At 32.1% G+C, this 15813-nt stretch overlaps 1 protein-coding gene across 7 annotated transcripts in view; it reads left to right on the top strand.

Annotated features, from left to right (window-relative positions):
• The window catches only part of LOC106060385 (talin rod domain-containing protein 1-like), a 61227-nt gene that overhangs the window by 38222 nt on the left and 7192 nt on the right, over positions 1–15813 (top strand). For all 7 annotated transcript variants that reach the window (XM_056016693.1, XM_056016690.1, XM_056016688.1 and 4 more), the window contains 2 exons: positions 357–449; positions 8454–8688. In XM_056016693.1, the coding sequence (XP_055872668.1) occupies positions 357–449; positions 8454–8688 (328 nt within the window). The remainder of the gene's footprint in view (positions 1–356; positions 450–8453; positions 8689–15813) is intronic.

The following is a 15813-nucleotide window of genomic DNA, read 5'->3' as shown; positions in this document are numbered from 1 at the left end:
CATCCCCCATTAGCATGACTTTGCAATAGTTATGAATTAATTTTGCATTCAATATTGTTTAGGGTGTCCAATCCAAGCCATTAAAACTGTTTAGTTGATATCACCCCCAAATGCAAAATTATTTATTAATTATTTAACTATTTAACTAATCATTAATTGTAAAGTGGAATAGACATATGTGTGTCATTTACACTTTTTTCCCCCGAAAACTATTATAAGTCACTGTTTTTATTATTGAGCTATAAAACATTCTATAAATATTTTGGTGGAGTAACTAATTTAGTTAGTTAAAATATTAACATTTATTTGTCCATTTTTTTGTTTACATTGTCTGTTTCTTTTCATCACATGTTTAGGTAGACTTGTGTAGCTCAATTACAAAATCTTTGACTGCAGTAACAGATATATGTAAAAATGCTGCTGAAAAAATTTCAGATCCTAATGATCAGGTTTGTATTAAAAGTCTATTTTATTGTTTTGCTAAACGTACATATCCTATACTGTTAAGAAAGCAATTCTTGTTTGTATGTATGTGTATGTATATATATATAATATATATATATATATATATATATATATATATATATATATATAATTTTAAAACGGCTTTAATAATTTTCTTCAAAATTTCAAGGTTTGTGTATATTAATAAGAAAAATCAAATTTCAACTCATTGCCACAAGGGGAAAACTCGAGGTCGACCGTTTTATCGCTTTGAAAATGTTTCATTAAACAATAAATAAATTATGACTTTTATATAGTGCTACTTTCATGCTTATAGAATGCTCAGAGCGATATGGTCCAATCTCATATAATTTTTGCTAGAATGTTTTATGAATGAAAATTTTCCATGATGTCAAAGAAAAAAAAACTTGACACTGCTTACAGTAGTATACTAAAACATTCCTTTGCTAACAAGAACAAGTTTCTTGCATTACTGCTTCATTGCATCAGTGGATTCGGGATTTTCTGTAATAATAAAGGCTCCAAATAATAGTAAAATAGGTGTACCTAAAGGCTCAATCTTTTTTCCAATTTACATAAATGACCTACCAAAGTGTGTTTGTTCATAAGAAAACTGCAAAATATATACAACTACAAAAATAACACAAGATACTAAAATGTTACAAAAAAAGAATTAGAAGAATTAAAAGGGAATCAGATTGAAGCATGTCTTCCCACCCAGAAAAAAGCGAGTTATTAAGAGTTAAAAAAAAAAAAAGAAATAAAAACTAATAACTTTATTCATGATAAACAAGTTACACCTACTGAAAATTCAAAATATCTAGGTTTAATCATGGCATCTCCATATTGATGAAATTATTAATACAAAAAAACAAAGCATTAGGCTTTAATAAAATACATTTTTACAGTTCAAACAGAAACATAAAACTAAAATGCTATTTAACCTTAATTTGACCAATATTGGAATATGCATCATCTGTTGGGGACCCTCAAGTCAAGAAAACATAACGAAACTAGAACAAATGCAAAATAGAGCAGTGAGATTCATAACAAACTTATATTTACATTTGATTAGAGTAACACCATAATAAAATCACTTAATTTAGAGACACTTAAGGACATAAAAATAAAAAGTAAAGTAGCAGTTACATATAAAACACTGTACCATAATTTACAAATAGAAAAACAAAATCTAATAACCATACAGACAAAAAGATAAAGTCATATTTCTTATTCCATATGTTAGGACAAATTCATAAAGTGCTCATTCTTCCTTAGTGCCATTAGAGAATCAAATTGGTTGCCTTAATCAGCTAGGAAAACCAACAACTTAGCAGAGTTAAAGTCACTGATTAAAATGCATGACTAGATTTGACACATGAAATGCGTTGGGCTTAATTATCTTATATTTTGAAGTAATGACTGTAATATATTAGATAAGATAAGAATATGCACTGGAGCTTATTAAGACTAGTTCCATCTTTCTTTATGATGTTGATCATGTTACAGGCTTTGTTTGAAATGTCATTTTTCAATTAATACAATTAATAAAGAACAATGATTCTCCTTTGTTTCTTCCTCCTATGTTTATTATAAACAAAGTCATATTGGCATTTCAATACTTTTTGTTATTTATAAAATATGCCATATTGTAACTTTCTTCAGAAATTAAGATAATCATTGTCATGAATTTTGTTTTAGCATTTTGTTATTCACACCATCAATTAGCTGTTGTCTCTCAGAGTGTTACATTTGTAGGATTAGGGTTAGAGATTATTCTCTAGTTACATACTGATGAAACACAGTGTTGAAAAGTATTCATTTAGAGTTAAATATCTTCAAACTCAGTCCAGTGAAATAAATTTTCCAATGATGAACAATATTTACATCAAACACTAATTGCTATTTTGAATCAAATAAGTAGTAAACTAGTTCAGTATTAAATAAAGGATAGTGAACAATGAATAATTACTGATCAAATTACTAACCAAAGCTGTGCATTTTGGCAATAAATATTGTAGATTTATAGCATATATAAATTTAAATACATCATTCGATTCAAAAGATTGAAACATGTTTATATTTTGCATGTGTATTTTTTTGTATAAACTTTTTTCCCAAAAGATTTTGATTATAGTTTGTTATGCCATTATATTGTTACTTATTGTCAAAATATTGTATGTGTTTTAATGTTGTTCATAAAGTATGTAGCTTATCATTTTGTGCTTGTATGAATGTTTGTCTTTCTGTTAATTTTCTCTAATTAGTTTTTAGCTAATAGCTTCTAGATAATAGTGAACAAATAGATCCTATCTTACTAGATTTTTCCAAGACTTTTGGCAAAGTTCACCATCATAGTTTGCTAAAAAAAATTAAAATGTTTCGGCATTAATGGTCCATTGCATCAGTGGATTAAAGATTTTCTGATATGGAGAGAACAAACTGTAATAATAAATGGCTCTAAATCAACACCGATAACAGTAAACTCAGGCGTACCTCAAGGAACTGTCTTAGGTCCACTACTTTTCTTAATTTACATAAAAATGATTTACCAAATTGCATTACCTCAGGAACAAAAGTCAGATTATTTGCAGACGATTGCATAATATATAGAACAATAAAAACAACACAAGACACAGATATTTTACAAAGAGAATTAGATGAATTACAGAAATGGGAATCAAATTGGAGCATGTCTTTCCACCCATAAAAATGTCAGTTGTTAAGAGAAACAAAAAAACTAAAACAAATTAATTCCACTTATCATTCATGGCAAACCAGTAACACAGACTAAAAACGCAAAATACCTATAATAAATGAAAAACTGTCATGGAATCCACATATTGATGAAACTATAAAAAAATCAAACAAAGCATTAGGATTTATTAAAAGAAATTTCTATAAATCTAATAAGAACATAAAACTAAAATGTTATTTAACCTTGGTTAGGCCAATAATAGAATATGCATCCTCCATTTGGGACCCCTCAACTCAAAATAACATTAAGAAACTGGAACAGACACAAAATAGAGCAGTGAGATTCATAACAAACAAATATTCAAACTTAACTAGAGTAACACCTTTAGTAAAATCACTAAATTTAGAAAGCCTTCAGGACAGAAGACTCAAAAGTAAAGTAGCAATTATACATAAAACACTGAACCATAATCTTCAAAAACAAAAACAAAATTTAATAAAATATTCTGAAAGACACAAAGATAAAGGCACATTCCTCGTCCCATATGCTAGGACAAATTTGTACAAATACTCTTTCTTCCCTAGTGCTATTAGAGCATGGAATGGGTTGCCTGAGCTAGCCTGGAAAACCAGTGACTTGGCAGAATTTAAGTCATTGGTTAATATGCATGACTAAATGCATGATGCGTAGGACGTAATCATCTTTTTTGAAGTAACGTCTGTATTATATAAGCTGCTCCTGAAAGGGAATAGACGCTTTTAGTTTTGTGTGGTCTGTCTGCCTGTCTGTCTATCCAGTTTAGATCTCGTAAACTAGAAAAGATATTGAAAATCTGACATCATGATATTTTAGATCATTCAAAGTTGTGATGCAACGGCTACTTTTTTTTCTTTTCTGAAATTGAAAAATGTAATTTTTTTAATCAACTATGCATGCGTTGTTTTTTTTTCCTAAAAAATACACCATGTTTACAACTATTTACTATTAATAGTAACTAACAGGGAGACTATTTAATAGGAGAGATTACTATTTACCATATTTTTAATGCATTTTATGCAAACGGTTTTAGATTTTTTGTAAAAAACATTTTTTTTCTAAATTGTATTACTAAGTTAAGTCCTACAAACTACCTATATTTACAACAAATATTTTACTTTTAATATGCATACTAGTAGAATTTTATTTCAAACAACAATTAATAAGCTGTGTTTCATATTATAAATGTGTACTATAGCATGACACTATATATTTTGGACACCCAACATCAGGGAAAAGTCTTATTTGTTTAGACTTTAAATCAGACATTCGCCCTTTACAAAACAATTAAATCCATTGGCCTCCTTCAGTCGTGAAACGACTATGGTTCATCTCAAACACTTTTTCATGTCTGTGGAGCCCTATTTTGGAGAGACACTCCTGTCCACATATATTGCATGTTAAGGTGGCTTTCGCTTTGGTGGTAGAAGAGCTGGCCATTTCCGTGTGGCACGCTTTTCTTCAAGAATCGAGGCCCATGTTTTCTCTCTGTCTATAGCTTTCTTGGTCACCGTCTCTCTCCTACTAGTGCAGTCTAAGGCTATGTCTTCCCAATGGTCAATATCAATGTTTACTAATTTTAGTCATATGAACACTCCAACATAACAATGAGAACGATGAAGAAGAAGAAGAACTAATTTGAAATCCCTTTATATCAGATCAACTAAACGGAGGTGGAGGTGACCAGTTTTTCTTGAGCCAGACGCAAGTTGCCCGTACAGAATGATTTTCGGGATGTGATTGTCCTCCATCCGTCGAACATTGCCTGAGGACCGCATAGATGCTGGGAAACCCTGTTCTCGCAATAATCTCAGTATTACACACTATTTCTTTCCGTGTTATTGTAGGTTGTCTACGTCTACTTACATATTCAAGGACCCCTCTCCGGACAATGATCAAAAGTTCAAGACAGACCCAATAACTGCTGAGGAAGTTACAATGGCCATTGCAGTACTAAAGAACAACAAAGCACCAGGGCTCGACATGGTGTCAGCAGAAATGCTAAAACATGGGGGACAGTGCATTGTTAACAGAATGACTGATCTCTTAAATCTCTGTTGGCGAACTTCAAACGTCCCTGAGGACTGGCAAAAAGGAGTGATTGTAAAGCTTTCAAAAAAGGGCAACTTGGCAGACTGCAACAACTGGAGGGGCATTACTCTCCTCTCTGTCCCAGGCAACGTTTTCAGCACTGTTTTGTTGAAGCTTAACAGTCTGTAGATGAGAGACTCAGAGAAGAACAAGCAGGCTTCCGAAGAGGCAGATCATGTGCAGAACAGATCTTTGCTCTACAAAATATCATAGAACAAAGTCTTGAGTACCAACAACGGCTAACGATCAGTTTCGTAGACTTTAAGAAAGCGTTTGATAGTGTCCACCGAGAATCACTATGAAAAATAGTTAGAGAATATGTCATCCCAGAAAAATTTGTCCGGATCTTACGACACCTATAGAGTCAGTCTAGTTGCTGCATTAAAACAGAAGAAGGAACAACCAAGTTTTTCAGCATCGAGACAGGGGTGCATCTTTTTTTCTTTTCCTCCTAGCCATCGACTACATAATGAGAAGAGCAATGAACCAGACTGCCTTTGGTATTCCATGGCGTGAACAAAATCGAATAACGGACTTGGATTTTGCTGATGACGTTGCACTACTTTGGGCTACAAATAAAAGCTTACAAGAAATGACGGAGAGCCTAGATAGAGAAGCACCCAAAATTGACCAAAATTTTGCAAGTGGGATATAAGGCAAAGGGTGCCCCCCGTCAGACTTGGCGAGTCAAAGCTTGAAGAGCTGGACAAGTTCTTTTACCTTGGCAGCATCATAACAAAAGACGGGGATGCCTCCCATGATGTAGCGTGCCGAATAGGAAAGGCAGGGAACATTTTCCAAAGGCTGCAGCCTATTTGGACAAGCCAAGCCATTGGGCTCAAGACAAAAATACACCTTCTCAACACAGCTGTCATCCCAACTGCAACATATGCATGTGAGACATGAAAGTCATCTGTCAAAATTGAGAAAAGGCTAAATGTAGCTCAACAAAAATGGCTAAGACGGATTTTGGGAGTCAGTTACATAGATCGGGTCTCAAACAAGGAAATCCTTTGCCGAACTAGGAGTCGGACACTTAGTGAGGTTGTGACAGAGCGTCGCATGAGGTTTGCGGGATATGGATAATAAGAGTTCTGATGACATCTTAGTACAACTTGGCACCACACTTTCATGGAGGTTCTCAGAGCAGGTGGGAAGAGGCTTCAGACATTATTATAAACAGTTCATATAAAAGATGGGACATAGGTTAAATTAGGACTTACATAAGGACCTACCAAAGCTGTAATGTGATACCAAACTTATTGGTGTGAAAGTGCGGGGTGGGAGTACTATTGTTCTGTAGATGAACACACCAACAGGACCTGATATATAGGAAGGGGGGACCTTCTCTATTCCTCATCTGACATGTTATAGTTCCCGTTATTAATTTTTAAAATAGTTAAAACTTTGTCTTCTGTTATTTTACAAAGCTTATATTAACTCTGGAGTAATCGTTAACTTAACTTCTGTGTTACCCATGTTGTAATCATGCTAGTATTTGTAATCATGTTTGTATTATCTGTATTATCGTAGTCTGTGAATCGTGACCAGTCTGTACTGTGTTATTGTAATCGTGCTAGTATTTGTAATTGTGTTTGTATTATCATAGTCTGTGAATCCTGACCATTCTATACTGTATTATTGTGTGTGTCAGTTGTGTTTTATTGAAATAAAGCCTTGTTTCTAAGGTTATGAGTTGATTTAATATATTACAAACTCAATCTCTCTGTCTGGGTAGAGTATTTTGCTTGTTATTTCTCCCACTTCACATCTCTGATCAAGCTGAAACTTTGCACAATTATTAATTCTCGACGATTTAGTATGAATCAATAAAAAATTAACCAATTAATTAATCACATAGTCATTATTAATTAATTCTATTTTATATAAAAAAAAGTACTAAGTTTTTTTCTAGAGAAATAGATAGCTCACTAAAAGTTTTATACTAACAAGTCTATAAAACCTTATACTTTCATAAGTACTTAAATGGCTAAAGGTTGGCCTTTCATCATGGAAGTTTGAGACATTGTTTTTAAAATTGCTTTTAAAAAGGCATCATGTAACAAACCTTTTCCTATTTCCCCTTGTCCACAAAAGTGATTGGACCATAGTGCACTGGGTATGCTATAAATATAAATTTTGTGTTAAACAAAAACTGTTGATACCAAAAAATAATTCCAACTGTGCAAATTAATTATTGTTAGTATAGATCTACTAAAACTTAAATTGATTTATTCAAAATAATTAATGCTATTTCACTCAATATAAGCTTTTTTTTTTTAATATTTATAAAATTGTACTTGTTTATAAATTGAACTTTGTATGTTGATTCAGCTCTTTTTTTTTCATCTGAACAAAATCATGGTGTGCAGTCGCACATGACAATTACCTTGTTTTCACAAATTTACTAAAAAGTTATATTTGATTAAATAATCATTTGAGGCCTAGCTATAAAAATGATTTTAATTACTTCTGAGGTAAATAGATAATTAAATGTCAACATTTAACTTGTAAGATTCAGATATTCCTTCAGACATATTATTATTATGTACTTGTTGAATGTTCCAAAGGATACTACAGGTCATGACAGGTATGTTTCAAACTCAGCACATAGAGACAAAAGTTTGAAACAAAAATCATAATGCTTTGGAGTCAAAATAGATTATGCCTTTTGTTTTGTTAATACTGTTTTCTAGAAAAAAAATTTTTTGATAATTCTAAAAAATGTTCATCTCATTTCATATAAATGGAATTCAAATCAATTTTCTTTCAAACTGTGTATTAATTTGTTTTTATTGCTAATTAGAAAAATATATAGGGACTATTGTTTTATAATCAAAATTATTGTGTAAGTAATTTTTTTTAATGTTCAAGCTTTTACAATGTCATTAGTTCTTCAGTGTTTTCTGTTGACACAGAAGTTTTGATAAAGGTCTTTAACAAAACCTTTTTGGTTTAACAATGTATTTCACTACCAGGGTAAATATAAAAAAAAAGTTTTTGTTCCACATTTTCGAAATATAATTTTCAGAATCACTGTTTACATTTAATACTTACAAAAAATGTAGGACTATTATCTGGAGCAGACAAACATTCCGTCATTCATTTCTGTTTATTAAATGAATGCTAAGCCTATTCATTCATACTTTAAATTTTTGTACAGGATCAGTTCAAATTGTGCATAAAAGCCATCACTTCAACAACTGGATGTCTGGTATCCAGCATTAAATGCTTTAAGCAGTCTCCCACTGAAACTCATTTAAGGCGAGTGGTGGCCTTCTGTGATCCTGTAACCTCAGCTAGTTCTGCTTTACTTTGTTTCGCTAGTGAAGAGTCTTTTATGGGTGCACCTGGTATCCTTTCCAGTGAAGCTTCTGAAATATTCAAATCGATTTTGGGTAAGATTATTGTTATTCTTATTTTTAGCTTGACATAAAACCAGAAGCTTACCTAACAGTGTGTGGGTGGTGAGAGCAATTAAGCTTTCCCCCAGTATGTATTAACCTTTGAGCCCGAGATCTCCATTTTTTTCATCTGCGTGTAAAAATACTTTTTCCAATCAGCGTAATTAAAAAATCTGACACTAGGTAGACATGTAGAAGAAGTTAAAAAGAATAAGAGGCAATATCTTTGCTTTGTTATTACAGATAAATAAATGCAGACAAGTAAACCTAAGAATGACTTTATAGAGACTTCATCTTTAGTAAGCCAACTAGATTAAACAACACATTAGATCTCTTCTTAACCAACAGACCTGGATTAGTAGTTGATTATGATATTATCCCTGGTCTATCAGACCATGAGATCATAAAAATACACAGTCAGATAAAAGCAGTAGCCAATACAAAACCCAGAAGAAAAATCTTACTCTGGAATAAATGTAACCTAACACAACTACACCAAGCTGCATTAAACTTTCAACAAACATTCTTATTAGAAAAAGACATTAACCAACCAGTCGATGACCTCTGGAATTTCATTAAAAACCATCTTAAAAGCATTATAGAAAATCATATACCAACTAAATACACATCAAACAAATTAAATAAATGCTGGTTTAATAATAGATTAAAGAAGCTTTGTAAACAGAAGGAAAACCTATATAGAAAATTTAAAGAAACTAATGCAGAAAGAGTTTACAAAAAGTATATAAAAATTAAACACTTAACCCAAAAAGTAAGCAGACAGCTGCAGAGTGAATACATAAACAATGTAATATCTAAAGATAACAACAAAAACCTATGGTCATACATTAAGTCTAAGAAAATGGAAACAACAGGCGTAGCGCCATTAAAAGATGAACATAACATAATACATAATGATAATGAAACTAAAGCAAACATTCTAAACAAATACTTTGCATCAGCATTCTCAGCCCCAGGAGACAAAGACATATTACTGAATTTGAACCAAGTAGACAACATAGAAGATATAGTAGTACAAGAAAATGGAATTCAAAAACTATTAGCCAACACCAAACCAAATAAAGCTTCTGGACCTGATGGTATTCCAGCTAGATTACTCAAAGAACTAAGTAATGAGCTAGCCCTAGTGTTCAAAATACTCTTTCAGGCTTCACTTAACCAGGGCAGAGTACCAAAGGACTGGAAAGAAGCTAATGTCACCCCCCTATTTAAAAAAGGAGAAAAATCTGACCCAGGAAACTACAGACCAGTATCACTTACCAGCATCACATGTAAAATCCTAGAACACATAATATGTAGCAACATCATAAACCACTTAGACAAACATAATGTCCTCACACAATACCAACATGGCTTTAGGAAATATAGATCATGTGAAACACAACTAATAGGACTAATTGATGATTTTTCAAAAGGTTTAGATAATAGTGAACAAATAGATGCTATCTTACTAGATTTTTCTAAGGCTTTTGACAAAGTTCACCACCATAGTTTGCTTAAAAAATTAAAATATTTCGGCATTAATGGTCCACTGCATCAGTGGATTAAAGACTTTCTGATAGGGAGAGAACAAACTGTAATAATAAATGGTTCTAAATCAACACCGATAACAGTAAACTCAGGTGTACCTCAAGGAACAGTCTTGGGTCCACTACTATTTTTAATTTACATAAATGATTTACCAAATTGCATTACTTCAGGAACAAAAGTCAGATTATTTGCAGACGATTGCATAATATATAGAACAATAAAAACAACACAAGACACAGATATTTTACAAAGAGAATTAGATGAATTACAGAAATGGGAATCAAATTGGAGCATGTCTTTCCACCCATAAAAATGTCAGTTGTTAAGAGAAACAAAAAAACTAAAACAAATTAATTCCACTTATCTTATTCATGGCAAACCAGTAACACAGACTAAAAAGGCAAAATACCTAGGTGTTATAATAAATGAAAAACTGTCATGGAATCCACATATTGATGAAACTACAAAAAAATCAAACAAAGCATTAGGATTTATGAAAAGAAATTTCTATAAATCAAATAAGAAAATAAAACTAAAATGTTATTTAACCTTGGTTAGGCCAATAATAGAATATGCATCCTCTGTTTGGGACCCCTCAACTCAAGAAAACATTAAGAAACTGGAACAGACACAAAATAGAGCAGTGCGATTCATAACAAACGAATATTCACATTTGACTAGAGTAACACCTTTAGTAAAATCACTAAATTTAGAAAGCCTTCAGGACAGAAGGCTCAAAAGTAAAGTAGCAATAATACATAAAACACTGAACCATAATCTTCAAATACAAAAACAAAATTTAATAAAATACTCTGAAAGACACAAAGATAAAGGCACATTCCTCGTCCCATATGCTAGGACAAATTTGTACAAATACTCCTTCTTCCCTAGTGCTATTAGAGCATGGAATGGGTTGCCTGAGCTAGCCAGGAAAACCAGTGACTTGGCAGAATTTAAGTCATTGGTTAATATGCATGACTAAATGCATGACGCGTAGGACGTAATCATCTTCTTTTTTGAAGTAACGTCTGTATTATATAAGATAAGATAAGAAGTAAGAGTAGACATTGAAAACTCTAATTATAATTATGCCACATTTTTTCAATGAGTTTTCACAAAACTTCGGCAACAAATAATGATGTATCAAAAAAACATTAGCACATCCTTCCTTTTGAAGTTCTTATCATTTTTCTTTTTAAAGTCGTTAAGATTTAAATGTACTTGGGGCCTTGACAACTCTACTTCTGCTTGTCTTGATTTGCACAAGTTCTTTAGACGTAGGCCTATAATTGTTTGTTTCGATTGTTCGAACAGTTGTTGTATTATTCTGTGTAGTACCCTGTGATGTCTTCGTCTTATATAAAAAAACGGTGGTTTCCTCTGTAGGTTTTTCCATTGCTGGTCTTAACAATTTATGATCTGGGTGACGAATTATTTTTTTTACTACTGCTTTCTGACATGATTGTCTTATATGAACTCTTATTTTCTCTCGGATAGATTATTCTTTACGAATTCTTGCAGAAGCTTTTATATTTACTCTGTCGTTCATTAAGCAATGTCTGTGCATTTTTAGTGGCCCCCGTAAGGGGAAAAGCTGCTATTAGGTTTGTGCAAAATGTTTTTCTGTCACGCTCAGATCTCAAAAACTAGAAGAAAAATGAAAAATATTATTTCTAAAAGCAAACTGTTTAATTTATAACATTAATTATACAAGTGATTTTTTTCATAAAAATACACCAATTTTAAATCAATACATAAATGTAAGGGAGATAATATTACATTATGTTAACAAAGAAAGACAATTTTTTTGTACATTTTCAGTATCACTAAGTCAAATTGTTCAGAATTTAATATAAAAAATCTACTAACACAAATAACTGTTCGAAATACCTCTTCTAATAAATAAAACAGATAATCTTCTTCTCGTTTGCAAAAATCGGTTCCGGATGTTTATGAAAAACATTCTAACTCTATTTTTGTAGAATCGCACTTTTGTCTTACATTACATTTAATTTTCTAGCTAAAAAATTAACTGAATCAAATTATCGATAATACTATTTACAGATTTAGAAGGAAAACAACTTCCAAACACAAAAGTATAGTATGAAAATCTCTCCACAAGGTTATGGTACATCTAATTTTCATACGAGACCATCCCAAAAAAATGTAATTAACGGTATTAGATATATCTCGAATTCTCTTTTTAATTAGAATATAAATCTAAATCTAGTTTGAAAAATCTAGATATAGTGTAAAAAAAATCTAGGTCTAGTGTAAAAAATCTAGATCAGATCTAAATCTAGCTATTATGTCTTTTTTTAAATACAAGGCAGATAACGAGGTTTAATAAACAATACTATACCGAGTTGTTTTAGCATTTCATTTGAAGAATTCATTATAACACAAACTCTCTTTGTAATCTTGTTATTTTCGGGTTTTGATGCTTTCAAGATGGAATAATATCCCTACGTCTTCTGTTCATCAGCAATTGTGATGGTGAACACAGCAGTATGCTTATTGGAGTATCTCTGTACTTGCATAGCGAGATCCTAAATGATACCTGTTGAATGATTCCTTGATCATTTGTCCTGTGACCTTTTTGACTGGCTTTCTTTCTTCTTTCTTTTTTTTTTTTATTATAACCAGCATTTACTTGTAGTTTTTTTCATATCTTTCAATAGGCTCTTGGTGTGCTCGTCAGTACAAATCATACTTGATGCTTTTTCTAAAAGTCAAGTCTACATCTCTTAGAAGTCTTTAATCAATCAGACAATATACCACAAACATATCGATTTCTGATAAGCTGATCACAAAGGTTATCAAACTGACATTTCTTTGCCAATTTTTTAATAGGTATAATAGGCCTACTGTTGGAATGTTTCAAATTTTTTCTGATTTCGTGTGAAAGATTTAAATCTGTCATAAATAGTGTTGGACCTCAGCAAAAGATCATTTTCAAACCTTTCAATTATTTTGTTTACAGCAGTGATGCCCCAAATCCTGATTTTTACGATGACGTTCCATCCGGAACGCTGAAACGTCAACACAAACTGTAGAGTGTAGAACACCCCCCCCCCCTCGAAAAATAAAATTAGAAAAATGTATGTATAGCTTCGTTAGGGCCCTCTGTCTTTTTTTTTTTCTGATTGACCATAACCTTTAACATTGGTACGTTTATGAAAAGGGGATTCTGAATTTAGATTATTTTAGAATCTACCAGCAACAGTGAACGGATCTTTATTTTTTTGTGGAACATGATAATAAGCCAACAAACTTGTTATATAAAGAAAATGTAGCTGTTTAATTAACAGCAATATATATAAACGGCATTACAAAACAAATATGGCGGCATTGTTGGTTTGAACTGTAAATAAAAGATTGTTAAACTATGCCTAGAGATTGTAGATAAAAAAAAAAGGGACAAGAAAATGAGTAATGGTAAGCTAGCTTTAAAGTATAAGTAGAGAAATAAAGCCATTTTCCGACGCGTTAAAAAAAAGGTATCTCGTTGATTTATGTAAGTACTAGATCCACGGGCTTCTAATAAAATTGTTTCAGGTCATTTCTTTTTGTACCTTTTTAATTGAAATGGCCCGCAAGTTGTATTAGGTTGGGCATCACTGGTCAGCAGTATCATTTGTTAATATTTGTTCTAGCGTATGGAATTGGAAATTGACTCTATCTTTGTGTCTTTCTGAGTATTTCTTTAGGTTTTCTTTTTTCTATTTGTAAATTATGGTTTAGTGTTTCTCACATACTGTCTCGATAGGATTCACCGATCAGGGTTAGGTCTTCATGTTCTTTTCGGTGGCGAACATTAAAAGTTTAAAATTTGATTCCACTATTTTCATCTCTGATTACCGTCTAGTGCCAACAGATTAGGAGGATCTGATAGTTCCATTATTCGTATATATCTAGAGTTTACAACAAACCTGATACTGAATAAATAAATCACCTGATAAATAATTAACGAAATACGCTTAAAGTTTAAGCAAGTAAGACCAAATCTGAGACCAGCGCTTTCAACACTAGCTTATGCCACTTCTGATACCATGTTCTGTTAATACAGAGAAATAAATTAATGTAGACTCATAAACAAAATGAATTACTAAAGACTTTATCAGTAGTAAAAGTAGACATTAAAAATTCCCCTTTTATTACGTCACGTCCTTTAATACGACTGGCTGATTGATGTAGAGATCTCTTAAACTATCAAATGGATTCGCATGAAATTTTCTACACAGGTTCCTTTTACTTTTTAGGTGCTCACGAAGACTCTGTTTTGACAGATTTGCTACCTGAACACCGTAATTCTCGAAAAAAACAACTTTCTATTAAACCTTTGTATTTTATTCCGTATTTCCCCAAAAGACCGCAGTCTATATAGGAAATATATAAAGAAATAGCACAAAAATAGAATTTCCTTTTTTTCTTTTCCCCTAAGTCAACCTTAAAAAATTTGCCGTACGTCACCCCCTTCCTTTCCATTTAAACGCTGTCTAAACATATTTTTTGTTAACTTTATCGAATAGCATCAAAAAATATCTAGATCCAGAGTAAATATTTTTTAGAGAAAGAGTGAGCAAGGAATTATAATTTGTAGCACTGTTCTTTCAAAATGCGTCAAGTAAACGATTACAATTAATAAAGCCAAATTGATATTTCCTTTTATTTAGAGGACACAATACCAAAACAAATGTATTGTGGGAAACCGGAGGGTGGCATTCAATTTGGACCTTCAGAGGATGCATTTTTTTCTCTAGGTCGGGGTTGTAATTTATCCGTGGCTCATCTGCTGGGCTTCCCTGACCGTCTATTAGTTGATATATTAGTTAATTATACAGAACAAGTAATGGTAATATGTTAACAGATATCTGTTAACAACAAAATTTAACTGACAACAATTTAATGACTAGATCAGTGATTCCCAATGTGGTCTATATAGACCCCCAGGGATCTACGAAGACTTCCAAGCGGTCTACGAGAGTGAAAAAATAAAATGGGGGTCTACGATAGTGGATTTCATTTAAAGCAGGTCGTGACTTTAATTTTCACATTCTATAAATGTAATTATTTCATACACTTAAATATGATTTGTACCTTAATTCTAGATTTAGAAATCTTAAGGTCTAGATCAAAATCTACTTCTAGATATAGAATCTAGATGTAATCTATATTACATTACGTACAAATATAAGAAAGCTTAGATTCACTTTCACCTATCCCTTAGTCTGTTGGACCGTAGTGGCACAACGCAAGATTTGTCGACCGTCTTTCTCCATTCCTCTCTGTCTTTTGCCCTGAGGTGAAAAGCTGACAAGTGTCAGTACTTTCAAATACCTCGGAACTATCATCTTATATGAGCAGGGCCGGTCCTAATAATTGTGGGGCCCTATGCGAAATGGATTGCGCGGGGCCTAGTTTGTGTAGGGATAAGGATAATAGGGGAAAATTAAGATTTTGTATTAGAAATAAATTCGTCTTTGCATTGATTCATTCTTTACTAAGTACAAAATCACGATCAAATAAAAAAAATCTTTTGATTTTTTTAAAAAGAGATCGAAATAG

This window comes from Biomphalaria glabrata, chromosome 18 (assembly GCF_947242115.1).
Source record: "Biomphalaria glabrata chromosome 18, xgBioGlab47.1, whole genome shotgun sequence".
Taxonomy (NCBI): Eukaryota; Metazoa; Mollusca; class Gastropoda; family Planorbidae; genus Biomphalaria; species Biomphalaria glabrata.
The sequence above is the reverse complement of the archived record's forward strand: the minus strand, read 5'-3'. Positions and strand labels throughout refer to the sequence as shown.